Source organism: Myotis yumanensis, unplaced genomic scaffold, assembly GCF_028538775.1.
Source record: "Myotis yumanensis isolate MYYU_CA2020_CCGP unplaced genomic scaffold, mMyoYum1.0.hap1 SCAF_22, whole genome shotgun sequence".
In the NCBI taxonomy this organism is placed as follows: Eukaryota; Metazoa; Chordata; class Mammalia; order Chiroptera; family Vespertilionidae; genus Myotis; species Myotis yumanensis.
Window position 1 is genome coordinate 3,824,668 of NW_027223773.1, and position 17,501 is coordinate 3,842,168.

General features: G+C 55.3%; 1 protein-coding gene across 1 annotated transcript in view; it reads left to right on the plus strand.

Moving 5' to 3' along the window:
• The window catches only part of DISC1 (DISC1 scaffold protein), a 59,608-nt gene extending 42,934 nt beyond the window's left edge, over nt 1-16,674 (plus strand). Inside the window, 5 exon segments of the mRNA XM_070401459.1 lie at nt 3,899-3,959; nt 5,960-6,239; nt 11,618-11,735; nt 14,587-14,751; nt 15,162-16,674. Coding sequence (XP_070257560.1) covers nt 3,899-3,959; nt 5,960-6,239; nt 11,618-11,735; nt 14,587-14,723 — 596 coding nt within the window. The 3' untranslated portion in view covers nt 14,724-14,751; nt 15,162-16,674.
• The last annotated feature ends 827 nt before the right edge of the window (nt 16,675-17,501 follow it).

The window sequence follows — 17,501 nt, forward strand, 5'->3', positions numbered from 1 at the left end:
GCTTCTGGACGTTTCATGCCTAATTGAAAACGAGAGGCGTGGAAATCGGACTCATCTCGCCCGTGCCCCTTGTGGCCGTGGCGGGCTATTTTTAGGGGATCTGTGCTCTTCAGGGCGCGTGGGGGTTGGGGAGAGGGGGGCCTGTGAGCTGGGGCGATGCCGCATGCGCTTGCTGCACCTCGTTGCCGTACACCCCGTGTTCACAGCAGCCTCGCCCCAAACCCCGCTTCCGACTCAGAGACTGAAAATGCTCCCAGCCTCCACGTCGCTGGGGCGTGTTCCCAGGTGCCACGTGGGGCCGTGGCCGGGGTGCGCCGTGGGTCTCGGTGGGGAGCTTCCACGTTCTTCTTTCTGTGTCCAGCCGACATGTGACCCTGTCCCCACCACGCCCCCTGGGACTCGAACCCGCAACCCTGCGGTGCATGGACAACGCTCCAACCAGCGGAGCCACACGGCCTGGGCTTTTTTTAAAAAGAAACACAAATTGGTTGAGAAAATAATATTTCATTTGAAAAATGAAGTCCCCAATTCGACGCCTGTTCTATCCAAAGGCATGAAGAGAAGTAAATTGTGTGCGTGCGTGTATGGTATGTGGGCACCATGTTTGCATGCACGTGGCATATGCACGCGCGCACACGTATGTGGCGCATGCGTGTGCGCCCACATGCACATGCATGCGAATGTGTGATATGACTGCACGTGGCCTGCACATGCGTGTGCATGTGCATTGCATGTGCGTGTGTGTATTTGTGGTAAGTAAGGCGAAAGAATCAAAGAACGAGAGTGTATATTCTGGAATGCACACTCCCAGGCAAGACAAAGAAAGAGGCATTTCAAGGAATTTTTAAACGATTGTCACTGAATCGAGGAAGCGGCCCAGCAAACCTCAGCTCGGGGCGGCGGAGGGAGCCGGGCGCTCAGTGGAGGCGTCTGGCCGCCGGGACGTGCGGGGAGGGGGCTGTGTCTCGCGGACCCAGCCGGGTCGGCTCTTGCCCAGCTGCTCTCCCGCCTCGCACACTTGGTGCCTCTTTGTCACCGAAAGCGCTGAGTTGTGAGCTGCGAGCTTCAAGGGCACGGGAGATGCAGGCAGGAGCAGGTGCGAGGTGGGAAGGTGAGGATGACTGGCAGGTGCCGCCCGGCGAACGGGCACCCACAGCAGGTGGGTCGGAGCCCGGGTGTCTGTTACGCGGCGTCAGCGCTCAGGCTAGAATAAGCGCTTTTCAACCGCGCGGGGCTGATCTGCCCACCGCGCCCTCCTTCCTCCTGCCCGCTGTCCCTTCCCACCAGGGCCCGCCTGGGTTCCGCCGACACGAGCACGGATGGGCAGGTCCCTGTGATGGGCCCTGGCTCAAGGGCACCGGGGCGGGCTCTGCGAGGCGGCCACGGCCACACACCATCCCAGGGCGACGCGGCGGAAGCGAAGTGCAGACATAGTTGAGCATAATTCATTTCACTTTTCGATAAAATGTTTTTAATTGCCCTAACCGGTTTGGCTCAGTGGATAGAGCATCGGCCTTCGGACTCAAGGGTCCCAGGTTCAATTCCGGTCAAGGGCATGTACCTGGGTTGCGGGCACATCCCCAGTGGGGAGTGTGCAGGAGGCAGCTGATCGATGTTTCTCTCTCATCGATGTTTCTAACTCTCTATCCCTCTCCCTTCCTCTCTGTAAAAAATCAATAAAATATCTTTAAAAAATGTTTTTTAATTGACTTCAGAGAGGCAGGAAGAGGGGGAGAAGAGAGAGAGAAACATCAATGATGAGAATTATCGATTGGCTGCCTCCTGCACGCCCCACAGGGGATCGAGCCCGCAACCCGGGCTCATAGGTTCATAGCTTGATGCTTAACCACTGAGCCACGCTGGCAGTTTTTAACCCCATCAAACTGGGCCGAAGCTCTTCCCACGATGTGCACGGAAGGACTGCCTCTTTAAGTGTCTGTCCTTGAACTGACCTTGTGCAGTCATTTGTTTATGCGGCCGTCTGTCACCACTCCCGGCTTCCTCCCGGCCGAGGGCACCTCTGCGGCCCCAGTGCCCTCACACGCTCCCTGCCGCGTGGTGGGCCTCTAAGAGACGTTAGACCAGTGGTTCTCAACCTTCTGGCCCTTTCAATACGGTTCCTCGTGTTGTGACCCAACCATGAAATTATTTTCGTTGCTACTTCATCACTGTCATGTTGCTACTGTGATGAATCGTCATGTAAATATCTGATCTGCAGGATGGTCTTAGGCGACCCCTGTGAAAGCGTCGTTGGACTGCCAAAGGGGTGGCGACCCACAGGTTGAGAACCGCTGTGTTAGATGGATGTCAGCATGAGAGTCCGTGACAGCCCTGAGGGGAGGCCGGCTCTCGGTCGCCGCCCCCCATTCATCCTGCAGGACCCGAATCGCATCCTTTCTCTTCTCTCTGCAAAGCTCGCATCAACCTCGAATGGAAGAGAGAGGACCACATGCTGAGCCATGCTCCCGGGTGAGCCGTGGCCGAGTTAGCGATGGCGTATTTGGTTGGTTCCGGCCCCGGATGATGGGCAACAATGAGGCTAAAGCTGGGGGAGGAGACGCAGACTGTGTCCGAGCGCCCCCCAGGCACAGACTCCGGCTGAGGGGCGGACAGCGTGGCTTGTGCTGTCCACGCACCCAGCGTTAGCGTGGGAACCAGCCCCTCGGCATCAGTTACCTGAGAGGAGAGAGTGGAATAGGAACGATGATCGATTCTGCCATAGCAGTCATGATAGTAATTCTAGAGGTGGCGGCAACATCAGTAAGTACAGCCACCCTCGGATGGAGGCCTGTCGGCCACCTGCTCTCCTGGGCGCTCACAGCGACAGCCTGGCCAGGAAGTCCTGGCCCCACACCCACCACGTCTTTTCTCTGTCAATAAAGCTCCTCTTGCCCTGGCTGGTGTGGCTCAGTGGACAGAACGTCGGCCTGCGGACCAAAGGGTCCCGGGTTCGATTCTGGTCAAGGGCACGTACCTCGGTTGCGGGCTCCTCCCTGGCCCCGGCCCTGGTCGGGGCTCGTGCAGGAGGCATCCCATCGATGTGTTTGTCTCTGTCGTTCCCTCTCTCTTCCACTCTCTCTCAAAATCAATGGACAGATATCCTCAGGTGAGGATTAAAAAAACAATAAGATAAAATAAAGTGCCTCTTTGCTCAGCCAGTGGTTGAGCATCAACCTAGGAACCAAGGAGGTCACGATTCGACTCCCGGTCAGGGCACATGCCCGGGTTGTGGGCTCCATCCCCAGTGTGGGGCGTGCAGGAGGCAGCTGATCCATGATTCTCTCTCATCATGGATGTTTCTGTTTCTCTCCCTTCCTCTCTGAAATCAATAAAAATATATTAAAAAAAAACAGAAAGCGCCTCTTTGCTCCGTGGCGCCGTCACCGTCATTCCTTCCTCCAGCACTTGGTGGTGATGGCACTGCGTTGTTCTCTCATGGGAGCTGATAGGCAGCGTTGGGAGCTGAGCAGGGGACGTCTGCTCCCTGGTGGGACCCCGAGTCTGGCTGTTCATCAGTGAAGGGTCCTCCATCCCTTGCTGCCCCCATGAGGTTCCTCCACAGGAGGGGGCGGTTGTTCCTTGCTCCTGTTCTCTCCCCCAGATGCTGCAGCCAAGCTCCTGGCTGCCAGGTGGGCAAGGGGAGAGGCACAGGGCACAGGGAGGTTCCTGCCAGATCCGGGTGAGCTGCCTCCTGCAGACAGGGCAAGGGGGGCCCGTGCCTGCTCCGTCCGGCTCTGACTCGGGCCCCAGCCATCACTCCAGGCGGCCATGCCCACGGATGCACGCATTTTGCAAGCCTGGGATGCGGCCTGATGGAGTTCCTTTGGCGTTCGGCTTCGACTGAGTCGTTCTGGGCTTGGCTCTGTCTTTGCATCCGCTCTGGGCGTTTGTTTTGCAGAAGCCAGCGTGAAGGAGGAGGCCGAGAGGTACATGGATGCGCTGGAGGGCAAGCTTCGCAGGTAGGACGGCGACCCCCGCGTCCCAGACTCCACGCACGTCTGTGTCCTGTGTTCTGACGGCACAGGGTGAGGCCAAGCAAAGGCTGGCAATTTATTGACGGAAGAAGCAGGGGCCACACAAACACCTCCCGGCCCCTCCCCCTCTATTAAACATAAACGGGTTAAAATGTCCCACGTGTCCGGCGGAGATCAGGGATCTCTCTCGTGTTCTGTAAGGAGAGAGAATCCTTCGCTTTGTTACATTGAGGTTCCCCGCCTTGGTCTGTTTTTCTTTTCTTTTTTCGAGTCTCACGGACGCCGGCCCAGCTCCTACCACAGGAGAATTCCCATCTCCGGGTTCTGTGTTGAGTCCTGATGCTACCTAGCATGACATTCCTGGTTGCTCGCGCTTTCATTTTTAACCCAATGACGAGTTCAGAGTTGGGACGCGTCAGGGACACCGCGGCCCGTCCAGATGTTTCTGGTTTTGCGGACGGGGAAACCGCCACCGGGGCTGCTTCTCACCCAGGAAGCGAGTCTGAGCGCGTACAGCGTGCGGCTTCTGGCTGGTCCAGCTTCGTGCAGACGGTCGCGCTGCTATTTTGGAAATTGTTAAGTCGCTCTTTAATCAGGCCGCGCCTAGACCTTTCTCTGCTCAGACGATGCCGTCACTGAAACACGGTGAGAGACAATGAGAGGGGCGCCTCGCTGTGCTGTGCTCCGCTCTGCGGGATAAGCAGGTGCTGCCGGCTTCCCTCTGCTGCTGGGGAATCAGGCTCTGACCGTGGGCTGGTACCTCCCGGCCTCGGCCCCGACGTGGGAGGAAGGTGGTCACCAGAGAGCGTGGGGTCAGGAGGCCTGTGGGCCGGAGGCGCCCTCCCAGGAAATGGCTCCCCTCCTTAGCGAGGGGGGTGCTCACCTGGGCTCCTGCTTAGAGAGGGGGGTGCTCACCTGGGCCAGGTGCGCTCCGCGTCCGCTGCCTCCTCTCCGGTTCCAAGACAGGTTTCTACGTGTTCCTTTTAAAAATATTTATTTTTATTGATTTCAGAGAGCAAGGGAGAGGGAGAGAGAGAGAGAAACATCAAAGATGAGAGAGAATCCTGGATGGGCTGCCTCCTGCACGCCCCCCAACTAGGGATGGAGCCCGCAACCCGGGCGTGTGCCCTTGACCGGGAATGGAACCGTGACCTCCTGGTTCCTAGGTTGATGCTCAACCACTGAGCCACGCCGGCCGGGCAGGATTGTATGACGTTCGAATTTGCTAACATGGTAGGGACCTGTTGGCTTCAGCTGTAGGATGAATATAAGCTCAGCGCCTCAAGGGACTTCTCAGACGCTCATGCCATCATTTTGGGGGGCTCTGCTGTATCCTCGTCTCACGGGAAGTGGGGTGACAGTTCCGAGCAGCTTCGGCAAATGTCGTCTGGACAGAATATTGTGCCCGGCACTTTCTCTGATCCGGTTTTCTCCCTCCGCCTTCCCACCCACCGCACCCCCAGCCGCCCTGACGCACACACCACGGGTGGGACACTAGCTCCCAGCAGCCCCTGCAGACACCCCACCTGCTGGGCAAGTTCCTTTTGTGGACGGAGCCCACCCCAGGATGGCTTCTAAGTCCCTTATCTCAGCCGCCTCAGGCAGAACCCAGGCTGATGTAAAGATGGCATTTCTTGCGCTGGGAGGACCCGGTGGGGTTGGACTGTATGCTGGGCCTCAGAACAGAATCCTGCAGCTTCCATTCATCGCAAAAGCAGGGCCTTTGAGTTGTGCTTCTTAAAAAGAAAAGTTCTCCAAAGAAATCATAACATTATTGATGTCGGCTGCCTCCTGCACGCCCCACAGCGGGGACGGAGCCCACAACCCGGGCATGTGCCTGATCGGGAATCGAACCGTGACCTCCTGGTTCCTAGGTCGACGCTCAACCCCTAAGCTACACCGGCCGGGCAGGTAGCCCGGGTCTTGAGCGGGGATGAGGAGACCCCCTGACTTGATGTGTACGCCTCTGCCCCCCTCTGCCTTAGCTGCCGGTGTCCGCTGCTGGGAAGAGTGTGGGAAGCCGACGTGGAGGCTTGCCGGTTGCTGATCCAGAGCCTGCAGCCCCCGGAGCCTCGGGGCAGCCCGTCTGCAGAGGATGAGCCGCCGCTCGGTGACTTGGCAGGAGAAGGCCGCACGGCAGCCCCGGGCAGCGGCCCCGGGCCCCACGCCGCCGAGGATGGGAGCAGGACCCCCCTGCAGGCGTCCGAGGAGTGGAAGGCGCCCCCGGCTCCCTCTCCCCACCGTGCTACCAGCGAACAGAGAGAGGTCTGTCCATCCCAGACCTTCCGCGGGGCTCTGCGCTGAGGGGGATTGGGGACCACACGCCCGATGAGAGCAGTAAATACTGGAAGGGCTTCCTCGGGACCAGGCACACTTTTAAGGTTTTAAGAAGGCTTGAGTCGGATTCTAACAATGTCGAATTTGGGCCCCAGCTGGTGTGGCTCAGTGGATAGAGCATCGGCTTGCAGGCTGGAGGGTCCCGGGGTCGATTCCGGTCAAGGGCGGGGACCTCAGTTGCAGGCTGGATCCCTGGCCCTGTCTCGCTGTGGTCCCTGCGTCTGGGGCAGAGCCGAGAACAGGATGGGCTGGAGGCGGGGAAGGGGCTTCCACTCTCAGCTAACTACCTCTCAGCTAGCTAACTCCCAGCTAACTTTCAGCTACCTCTCAGCTGGCTAACTCTCAGCTAACTAACTCTCAGCTAGCTAACTCTCAGCTGGCTAACTCTCAGCTACCTCTCAGCTGGCTCACTCTCAGCTAGCTAACTCAGCTAGCTCACTCTCAGCTACCTCTCAGCTAACTACCTCTCAGCTGGCTAACTCCCAGCTAACTAACTCTCAGCTAGCTACCTCTCAGCTGGCTAACTCTCAGCTAACTACCTCTCAGCTAGCTAACTCTCAGCCAGCTACCTCTCAGCTGGCTAACTCTCAGCTAACTAACTCTCAGCTAGCTAACTCTCAGCTGGCTAACTCTCAGCTACCTCTCAGCTGGCTCACTCTCAGCTAGCTAACTCAGCTAGCTCACTCTCAGCTACCTCTCAGCTAACTACCTCTCAGCTGGCTAACTCCCAGCTAACTAACTCTCAGCTAGCTACCTCTCAGCTGGCTAACTCTCAGCTAACTACCTCTTAGCTAACTACCTCTCAGCTGGCTAACTCTCAGCTAACTACCTCTTAGCTAACTACCTCTCAGCTAGCTAACTCTCAGCTAACTACCTCTCAGCTACTACCTCTCAGCTAGCTAACTCTCAGCTAACTACCTCTCAGCTACTACCTCTCAGCTAGCTAACTCTCAGCTAACTACCTCTCAGCTAACTACCTCTTAGCTAACTACCTCTCAGCTAGCTACCTCTCAGCTGGCTAACTCTCAGCTAACTACCTCTTAGCTAACTACCTCTCAGCTAGCTAACAGCTAACTACCTCTCAGCTACTACCTCTCAGCTAGCTAACTCTCAGCTAACTACCTCTCAGCTAACTACCTCTTAGCTAACTACCTCTCAGCTAGCTAACTCTCAGCTAACTACCTCTCAGCTGGCTAACTCTCAGCTAACTACCTCTCAGCTACCACCTCTCAGCTGGCTCACTGTCAGCTACCACCTCTCAGCTGGCCGCTCCCGCTCTCCCCCCCAGCTCATGGATGCCAGCCTGCCCCTCACCTGCCCAGGGAAAGGCAATAGGCTCTGCAGCTCTGCCTCCCCTTGGAAAGTTCTGGAAGGACTTTCTGTGCTCCGGGGCTTGGCTGTGGCGCCTCTCCCACTAATTAAAGCTAACTCGGTGCCGAGGAAAACACCCACGGGCCGGGGCGCGCTTTCATCTGGGAAACGCCTTGTCCCCGCGGTGAGCGCTGGGGCGGCCACCCGGGGTGAGGACCCGTTGGCGGCCTTGTCATGCAGGAGGCCCCTCGGATGCGTCTGGGCGGTTCCCTGAGGGTTGCTGAGCGGCTGCCAGTCCAGGGCTCCCCATTTCTGGCAGATGAACTGACACCCTGCCCGCTTGGCTGCCCCCCCCCCCCCCCCCCCCCCCCCCGGTCTGGGGCAGGGCCGACATCAGGGTCAGGAGCGTGCTGCCCCCGCAGGCCAGTGGTGCACCTCCTGCGGTTCTGTGCATCTCGTGTCTTTTTTTTTAAAAAAAAACCAAACATATTTTTATTGCTTCCAGAGAGGAAGGGAGAGGGAGAGAGAGAAACATCGATGATGGGAGAGAATCACTGATGGGCTGCCTCCTGCACGCCCCGCACTGGGGATCGAGGCCACAACCGGGGCACGTGCCCTTGACCAGGAATCGAACCCGGGACCCTTCAGTCTGCAGGCGGACGCTCCATCCACTGAACCAAACCAGCTGGCCGTCTAACGTCTTAATGTGCCTTTCATGTCTTATTTCCTGACTAGTCCGGGGTCCCACCCAGCCAGGGCTAGGCGCTGGCATTTAACATCAGTAATTCTAGAAGCCTTCACAGCTGCGCACTTCACCAAGAAACATTTAGAAGTTTTAAAAACACGTTAAAATGGACCCAGATGAAAGTGGGCACTGGGTTCCGTCCTCGGGGTTTCTCTTGACTCTTGGTAGTTCAGTCTTTTCTAGCTCCAGGCGGCTCGCAGACCCCGTTCCCCCTAAAGGGGGCCCCCCCAAACCTGGGCCGTTTCCGTTTTCTGACACAGAAGGGTCTTAGGGTTCAATGTCACCGTCCCAGGGATCCGAGTCCTCGTGTGAGATAGAGGATGTGTAGGTCCGTGCTGGTGCATGAACATCCCCGACAGGTTCTTCCTCACTCAGCTCGGGTCTTTCACTGAACTGTGCGCACAGGAAGGCGTCCGCATTCTCTCGAGTGATCATAGAAAATATAGCTGAGCCCGGCCGGGGTGGCTCAGTGGGTGAGCGTGACCTAAAAACCAGGAGGTCACGGGGGTCAGGGCACACGCCCGGGTTGGGGGCTCGATCCCCAGTGTGGGGCGTGCAGGAGGCAGCCGGTCCATGATTCTCTCTCATCACTGATGTTTCTCTCTCTCTCTCTCCCTCTCCCTTCCTCTCTGAAATCAATAAAAACACATTAAGAAAAAAAATATATATATATACTAGTATATAGCTGCCACCCCAGGCTGGTTAACATCTATGCCAGTGGTTGTCAACCTTGGCTGCACATTAGAATCACCTGGGAATCTTTTTAAAATCCTGATTTCTGGGCCTCCTCCTCCGGAAATTCTGTTTCTCTGTTACTAATGTTGTGGCCCCACCCCATCACAAAGAAACAGAATTTCCGGAGGAGGAGGCCCAGAAATCAGGATTTTAGGAAGGTCCCCAGGTGATCCTAATGTGCAGCCAAGGTGGAGAACCACTGACCTACGCCTTGCTTCTCCTCGATGTTTTCCTCACCGCTTGGGACATCTGGATGCTCTTGAAAGAAACCCCACTCACCCAGGGTGTAGCCCTGCCGCTGAGAGACGTGGATGAATCCTTGTGTTAATAGGGAGTAACCACCACCCGCCTTTCGTGCCTTAACTGGTGCCGCGGGGCCCGCGGGCGCTCACATGCGGCCGTAGGGTTCCGTGTTGATGTGGCAAGAGGAATGCGTGTGTTTTTTACCGTCTATTTCAAATGGACGCCAGAGATGTTCTTTGTGGGGTGGGTGGGGCTCTGTCTGAGGTACATGTTCTTCATGTGGACGATTAAAAAAAAAAAAAGGAAAGGAACCCGTATAGCATCCCTGGAATGTGTTTGCCAAGCGAATACTTTGGAAAACAGCCCAAGGGACGAGATCTAAGGCTGCGATTTTGAGGCCGAGCTGAGTGAAGGCTTTATTTAATGCGTCAGCTCAGTGCGCGCGGACGGCGGTCCTCGCCTCTGGTTCACCTCCAGCTACAGGAGAGGGAATGAAACGTAACAACCGCACAGACCTCACGAGGTTCAGGTTGCATTTTCGGGTTGTAAATTACTGTATGTTTGCAGCATGTGTGTGTGGTGGGGGGGTTTGCAATAAAAAAGATATGTTTATTGATTTCAGAGAGGAAGGGAGAGGGAGGGAGAGAGAGAAACAACAATGATGAGAGAGAACCACTGATCCACTGCCTCCTGCACGCCCCCCACTGGGGATCGAGCCCACAACCCGGGCATGTGCCCCGACCGGGAATCGAACAGTGACCTCCTGGCTCCTAGGTCAGTGCTCGACCCCTGAGCCACACTGGCTAGATGGGTTTTCCACGTTTTAAAACTTACATGCTGCCGTGGCCCAGCAATTCATCAATGCTCAGTGGTTGAGCGTCAGCCTCTGAACCAGGAGGCCACGGTTCCGTTCCGGTCAGGGCACCTGCCCGGGTTGTGGGCTCCATCCCCAGTAGGGGCCGTGCAGGAGGCAGCCGATCCATGATTCTCTCTCATCATTGATGTTTCTATCTCTCTCTCCCTCTCCCTTCCTCTCTGAAAAAAAAAAAAGTCCTTGGAGTTGTCAGCCGGAGCTTAGGGAGCGTGTGAGGTTTAGGGATCCGTGCAGGCCAGCCACCGAATGCCTTTTTGATCTGAGCATAAACTTTTATAGATAAATGTTTTTCGAAAGTCATTTTAATGGGAAAATCCTGCGCAACAAAGGAAGCCCGGCTCTCTGGTTTGCATCAAGCCTCCCGGGCCTGGCGAGGCGGACAGAAGTCTGACATCTGCTCTAATTCAGCACAGCTGGGCCGTCGGCCCCGGCGTCCAAGTCTGCAGGTTTTGATCATGAAGTGAGTTAAGCAAATTGTATCGGAAAGGCTGCCGGCGGGGCTGGCGCTACCGTATCAGACCCGCGTGGAGGGGAAGGAGGGAAGATGGGCTTTTCTTTTTTAAAAAAATATAAGCTTGTTTTACTTATTTTTTATTTTTTTGTTAATCCTCACCCCAAGATCATTTCCCATTGATTTTTAGAGAGAGTGGAAGGGAGGGGGAGAGACAGACAGAGAGAAACGTCGATGTGAGAGAGACGTATCGAGCGGTTTGCCTCCCGCACGCAGAGGATCGAGCCTGCAACCCAGGTACGGGCCCTTGACCAGGGAGTTTAAATATAGACATTTGCTTTTTGAGCGAATGCAGGAAGAATCATTGGATCGTAGGATAGAAACAATTTAAAATTCAGACCGTGCCCTCGGAAATTGCTTTCCCAAACTCTCCCAATCTGTATATCATTTTTTAAAAAATAGGCAAGGATTATATGTTTTGGGGAGAAATGCAAATCCATATTTTATTTTATTTTTAAATATATTTTATTGATTTTTTACAGAGAGGAAGGGAGAGGGATAGAGAGTTAGAAATATCGATGAGAGAGAAACATCCATCAGCTGCCTCCTGCACACTCCCTACTGGGGATGTGCCCACAACCCAGGTACATGCCCTTGACCGGAATCGAACCCGGGACCCTTCAGTCCGCAGGCCGACGCTCTATCCACTGAACCAAACTGGTTAGGGCCAAAGCCATATTTTAAACGACTTGATTCAGCTTTGATTTAAATGTGTTTTAGCCTCAGAACGAGGAGGGAGCCATCTGATGCCCTCAGGCCCCCTGCTCTGAGTCTGTGTGGAGGCTGAGAGCTGGGAGGCCGGACCTGCCACTGGGTGAATCGCAGAGGCGTTCATGGCCCCGCGAAAACCTGTGGCTTACACGTGGTCTCTCCCGCTCTCTGGCCAGGAACCGCACGCCCTTTCCACAGAGCTGGGTGAGAAATGCGAAGCCATCGGCAAGAAGTTGCTGTGCCTGGAGGATCAGCTGCACACGGCCATGCACAGCCACGACGAAGTCCTCATTCATATCCTTCTCGTTCGTTCTCGGGGATGAACCGCCCGCCAGGTGGTTCTGTAAACGCAGGTCTTAGAACAGCGGTTCTCAACCTGGGGGTCGCGACCCCTTTGGGGGTCGAACGACCCTTTCACAGGGGTCACCTAAGACCATCGGAAAACATATATAATGACATTGTTTTTGTGATTCATCACTATGCTTTAATGGTGTTCGATTTGTAACAATGAAATTGGGGGTCGCCACAACACGAGGAACTGTATTAAAGGGTCGCGGCATTGGGAAGGTTGAGAACCACTGTCTTAGAAAATGCCCCGTGATTCCAGGCCTGCTGTTTCCAGGTGAGCTCAGGTGTCTGAGCACATGCATCTGGGGATGGAGCCCGCAACCTGGGCATGTGCCCCGACCGGGAATGGAACCGAGACCTCCTGGTTCATAGGTCGATGCTCAACCACTGAGCCACGCTGGCCGGGCAACCCCTAAGTCTACGGGGGCTAAATGAGGCTGCATTCAGGAAGTAGGGTGGACACGGTCCTTATATGTGGCCAGTGCTTGGTTTCAGGTACAAAACTAGATCCTCCACGTCCATTTGCCCCCCGCCCCTCCCGCCCCTCCATGCTCAGTGTCTCTGTCACAACTTCAAACCACATCCTGGTAGAGGTTTCAAGGGAAGTCGATGCAACTCTTTTGAACCAAACGCTTAAAGGGATTGATCAGTGGCCACACCGCGGTTTATCTAAAAAGCCATTTAATTCTAATAAACGGCTGTGGGTCGATAGGGGTTCCGATCCCTCCTGGCTAGCTGAGAAAACGGAGGCTGAGACATCCGGTGGCTGGTCCAAGGTCACGTCTACCCGGTGGCAGCATCTCCCAGCGACAAGCCGGGCCCTGCTTGGACCACCAGGAGGCAGAAGCAAAGGGAGGGGCCCCTCTGGGGGACACACAGTCACTGTCCACATTTCAAGCTCTAATCAAAGCATTTTACTGAAGTTTATTTCTTTAAATCCTCCCCCGAGGATATTTTCCCATTGATTTTTAGAGAGGGTGGAAGAGAGAGGGAACGACAGAGAGAAACATCGATGTGAGAGAAACAGAGCCATGGGTTGCCCCCTGCACGTGCCCCGACCAGGGCCGGGGCCGGGGAACAGCCTGCAATCAAGATACGTGCCCTTGACCGGAATCAAACCCGGGACCCTTTGGTCTGCAGGCCGATGCTCTATCTACTGAGCCACACCGGCCAGGGCTTGAAGCCCTGTTTTTTTTTTTTGGACAATGTTGGTGATCCTTGCTGAGATCATTGGGGACATACAGGGACTGGTTTCGGTACTAAAGTCAACCCCTCCCTGGCAAATAAAATCTCCTCCACCTTCTGGCTTTCAACTCCTACTCTTCCCTGAAGCCCGGTCCGGTCCATAGATGCACAGAAGGTAACCTTGACCTCCCGGGAAGCGCTCGATGGCGAGCTCTTTAAGGAGCATCTCGCTGAGTTCAGTTTCTCTCTCGGAAAACCTTTGTCATCGCTCGGGGTGTTACCCATAGGGCGTGTCGCCCCGGCCCGTCTAGCAAAGGTCATTAGTTTGTCGGGTTCCGAAACGGCTTCAGTTCTGTGCTTTACTCGCATAACCTTGCGATTTGGGGGTGCAGCGTGGGGCCCAGCCTGGGACCACGTGCGCTCTGGCTGGTCTCGTCGTGTGCGTCTCGACCAAAGCGTAGCAGAGCCGCCCCGAGAAATGGAGGCAAACGGAGACCTTAAAAAAGTACCCGGTTCTTTCTTCCTTGCACCCCCTGGGCCCCACCCTCCTTCCCCTGAAGTTCTGGTGCCAGGAGGGAGCCGGCCCAGGAAATGCATGCAAATGGCACACGTGACGGCGGCCAAGGAAGCGCCAAGAGAATGACAAGCTGCCAACAGCCTTCCAGGGTGGTGCCGCATTTGATGCTTCGGAGAGGCTCATCTGCATAATTCCCAGGCTCCTCTGCTCCTGCTTATTTTCTTAGAAAGAGAAGCCTTTGAACATCACCACCTAAGGTTGTCTTTTCCTCTTGACATTGGGCCGACATTGCCCTTAAACGGAAGCGCCTGTGGCACAGGCGGCCCCCGGAGCTGCCTGTCCCAAAGCTGGTGGCTCTCCGCCTGGGACGGAGCCATCCCCACGTGGTCTGACCTCATGGGGTGACCTCATGGTGATTCAGTGGCGTCCCCCTATTTCTCTGTTTTCCCTTTGCTCCTGTTGGGTGAGGTTCAACTCGTTTGCTCGTTAGATGAGAAGAATCCAACCCAGCCCGCCTCTCACCTGTGTGTATCGGAGCTGTTCCCGCGGCAGGTGGAGGGGGGAAGGGCACAGGGAGGGACTGAGGGAGAGAAACCACCACTGGTTCATGCTCCCCCAGCCCAGCACCAGAGACAGCCCCTTGCTTCTTATTTTATTTTATTTTTAAATTATTTTTTTAATTGATTTCAGAGAGGAATGGAGAGGGAGAGAGAGAGAGAGAGAAATATCAATGATGAGAATCATTGATCAGCTGCCTCCTGCACACCCTACACTGGGGATCGAGCCTGCAACCCAGCATGTGCCCTTGGCCGGAATCGAACCCAGGACCCTTCAGTCCCCCGGGCTGATGCTCTATCCACTGAGCCACACCGGCGAGGGCTGCCTTTTCCTTCCTGAAGGCCCCACTTGAGACCGTGGGCAACCCCAGGCTGAGTAGAGATCGCTGTCGCTCTGAAACGAAGTGTCAAGTGCGCATTAATATTTAACGCCTGCGATTTGGAAGAGATGGAAACTGCAATTAGATAGCCGTGCCCATCTGCCGCCCGCGGGCCCGCGCGCTCTCCCGAGGCCGGATTGTTCCTTAACCGCGGCCACAGTCCCTGCGGAGCGAGCTCCGGCTGGTGAAGGAGACCCTGCAGGCCATGATCCTGCAGCTCCAGCCCCCCAGGGAGGCGGCGGAGAGCGAGGCGGCCTCCTGGGCCACAGCTGGTGTGCGGGAAGCGCAGGCCTGAGACATGTGGGACGCGACCACGGAAGGAGGTGAGTGACCGAGTCACGTATGCGAAGGCTCAGGGGCAGGGGCGGCTCTCACCTCCCCGTGTCCCCCTGGGCCTGGGTCGATGGCAGAGACCCAAAGCCTCGAGGTCTCCCAGGACAGAGGTGGCCAGGCCGGCTCTCCCGAGGCTGGGAATGTGCAGGGAGGGGGGCACCGGCTGAGTTTCCTCCTAAATATCACACGGAGGCAATGGGAGCATCTTGCCCAGGATGTGGAAGTCTTTTCGTCGGACCCCCTTTCGGCAGAAGTCGGGGTGAGCTCTCCCGGAGACGGGGCGCTCTCCCTGTGCCGTCTGGCTTTCTGCAGCGATTGAAGTATCTCCTGACCCGAGAGCCTGTGAAGAGGAAACGAAGCATAGATGCGTCTCCCGCTATCCCGTCCCTCCTTCCCGCAGACTCGCTATCGACGGAGCTGATGGACCCCAGGCCCGGGATGAGCAGCTTTTCGCCGTCTGTCTGTTCTTCACTCGCATCTCCGAGCTCAGATGAAAACCCCTGAAGATTTCCAGGGAGCAGCCTATCAGTGGGGCAGCATTTCCGCTTTCTTCTTTTTTAAAAAATATATTTTTATTGGTTTCAGAGAGGAAGGGAGAGGGAGAGAGAGAGAGAGAAACATCCATGATGAGAGAGAATCATGGATCGGCTGCCTCCTGCACGCCCCCTACTGGACATCGAGGCTGCAACCTGGGCATGTGCTCTGACCGGGAATCGAACCCTGACCTCCTGGTTCATACGTTGACGCTCCACCACTGAGCCACGCCGGCCCGGCAGCATTTCCGTTTTCTACGTGGCAATGCCTGGCTCCTGGCACCTCCTCGGGGCCCTGAAATCCTCCCACAGTGGGCACGGGAAGGGAGCAGTTAGCCTGCTGCCCACCCCAGGACCATGGCCGGGCTCGAAGGTAGGCATGGGATCGGCCTAAGACCTGGGTGATCGCGTTAATTCTCGTGTCAGCCTCAGTGGGTAGGAGTCACAGATGATGAAACTGGGCCAGAGGAGACCAATGGGCTTTGTCCGAGACACAGCGCTGGTCAGCGAGGGAGCAGGAGTGACGGGGACCGGCGGGCGCTCTTAGCGGGTGCTCCTCACCAAGTGCCTTCTGGGACTTTGGGGGACTGTGTGCCTCGGGGCTTGTTTTCACATAAGAATGATGTGAGCCTGGGAACCTGGGCTTCCCACCTCCCCTGTGGACCCCCTGTTCTGTGGCCATGGCTCTCGGGTTTCAACACACCTGCCCACCCACCCGCCCTAACCAGCCATCCATTCCCCGTCCACCACGAAAGCCACGCCAGCAACAACCACTACTGCCCGACACTGGACAGATTTTCTTTTCTTTTTTAATAAGTTTTTTTTTTAATTGATTTCAGAGAGAGGAAGGGAGAGGGAGAGAGAAACATCAATGATGAGAGAGAATCATGGATGGGCTGCCTCCTGCACGCCCCACACTGGGGATCGAGCCTGCAACCCGGGCATGTGCCCTGACTGGGATCGAACTGTGACCTCCTGGTTCATAGGTTGATGCCCAACCACTGAGCCACGCCGGCCGATCCTGGACAGATTTTCTTGAAAATCCCCATCCAATTGCTGTTTCGGGAAAGCAACGTTGTACTCCTTGGTCAATGAATGCCTGCTTGTCTAAGCAATTTAATACTTGATTGTGAATACCCTCATCTTATCCAATCTTTGGGTTTTTGTCAATAATTTATTGCCCCATGAAGATGACTCTTTTATTATGTGAAATTAAAACTGATATCCCACTCCTAGTGCACTATTAATTTTTTTTTTGTCTTCTGGAGGAAAATGGAAAAAAATGTATCAGGTTAATTCATCTCATCTTTTTGTAACAGGATGATTGATTGGACAGGACCATCTCACACAAAACCTCTCTAATAAAGCAACCCTTTACAATGGTGTCTATGCTTATTTTCTGATATCAGCCAATCACAAAACAATGTGTTTATCTATTCCTGACCCCTGGATTGAGGACCTTGAAAATAACATTACCAGTTATGTGGGGGAGAGCCAAAGTGGCCCACTCACACCACTGGAAGTATTTTCTCTGGAGATAGTGGCTAAGTCAATTAGGCAAGAAAAATAAATGAAGGTTACAATTGGGAAAGGAGGAGATACATCCATATTGACATAACTGTAGGCCAGAAACCCCAGGAGAACTAACAGGAAACTTTTTACACAATGAACACGCTGAGTATAACAAAAGTCAACCGGTTTTACCTCTGCAGACCGTAACCAAAGGTAAAATACAAGAAAACACCCCATTGGAAATAACACAGATAAAAAACAGCTAGGAATAAGATGACACGGAAAATGTGTGTTGTCTCAGATGAAGAAAAGACACACGAGGTGTTTGGGTAGGAAGTCATCATTAATTGTCCAATCTCTATAAATCCTATAGAATAAAAGCCCAATATGCAAATTAACCGAACGGCGGAACGACCAGTCGCTATGATGCGCACTGACCACGAGGGGGTAGACGCTCAGCGCAGGACTTGAACGTTTTGTTTACGACCGGATCCGTGGAGAAAGGAAGTCCTCTGTCAGCTCCTGGCCAGGGTCCTCGGGGTGGTTTCCTTCCACCGAATGTTCCCCTGAAGCTGGTGCAGACGCGTCCCCGGGGCGAGGGCTGGGAGGAAGGCAGTGGCGGGTCCAGATGGCACCAATTAGCTCTTGGAGGGGGGCATTTGCAGGGAATATGCTCACAAGGGAGGAAAACGAAG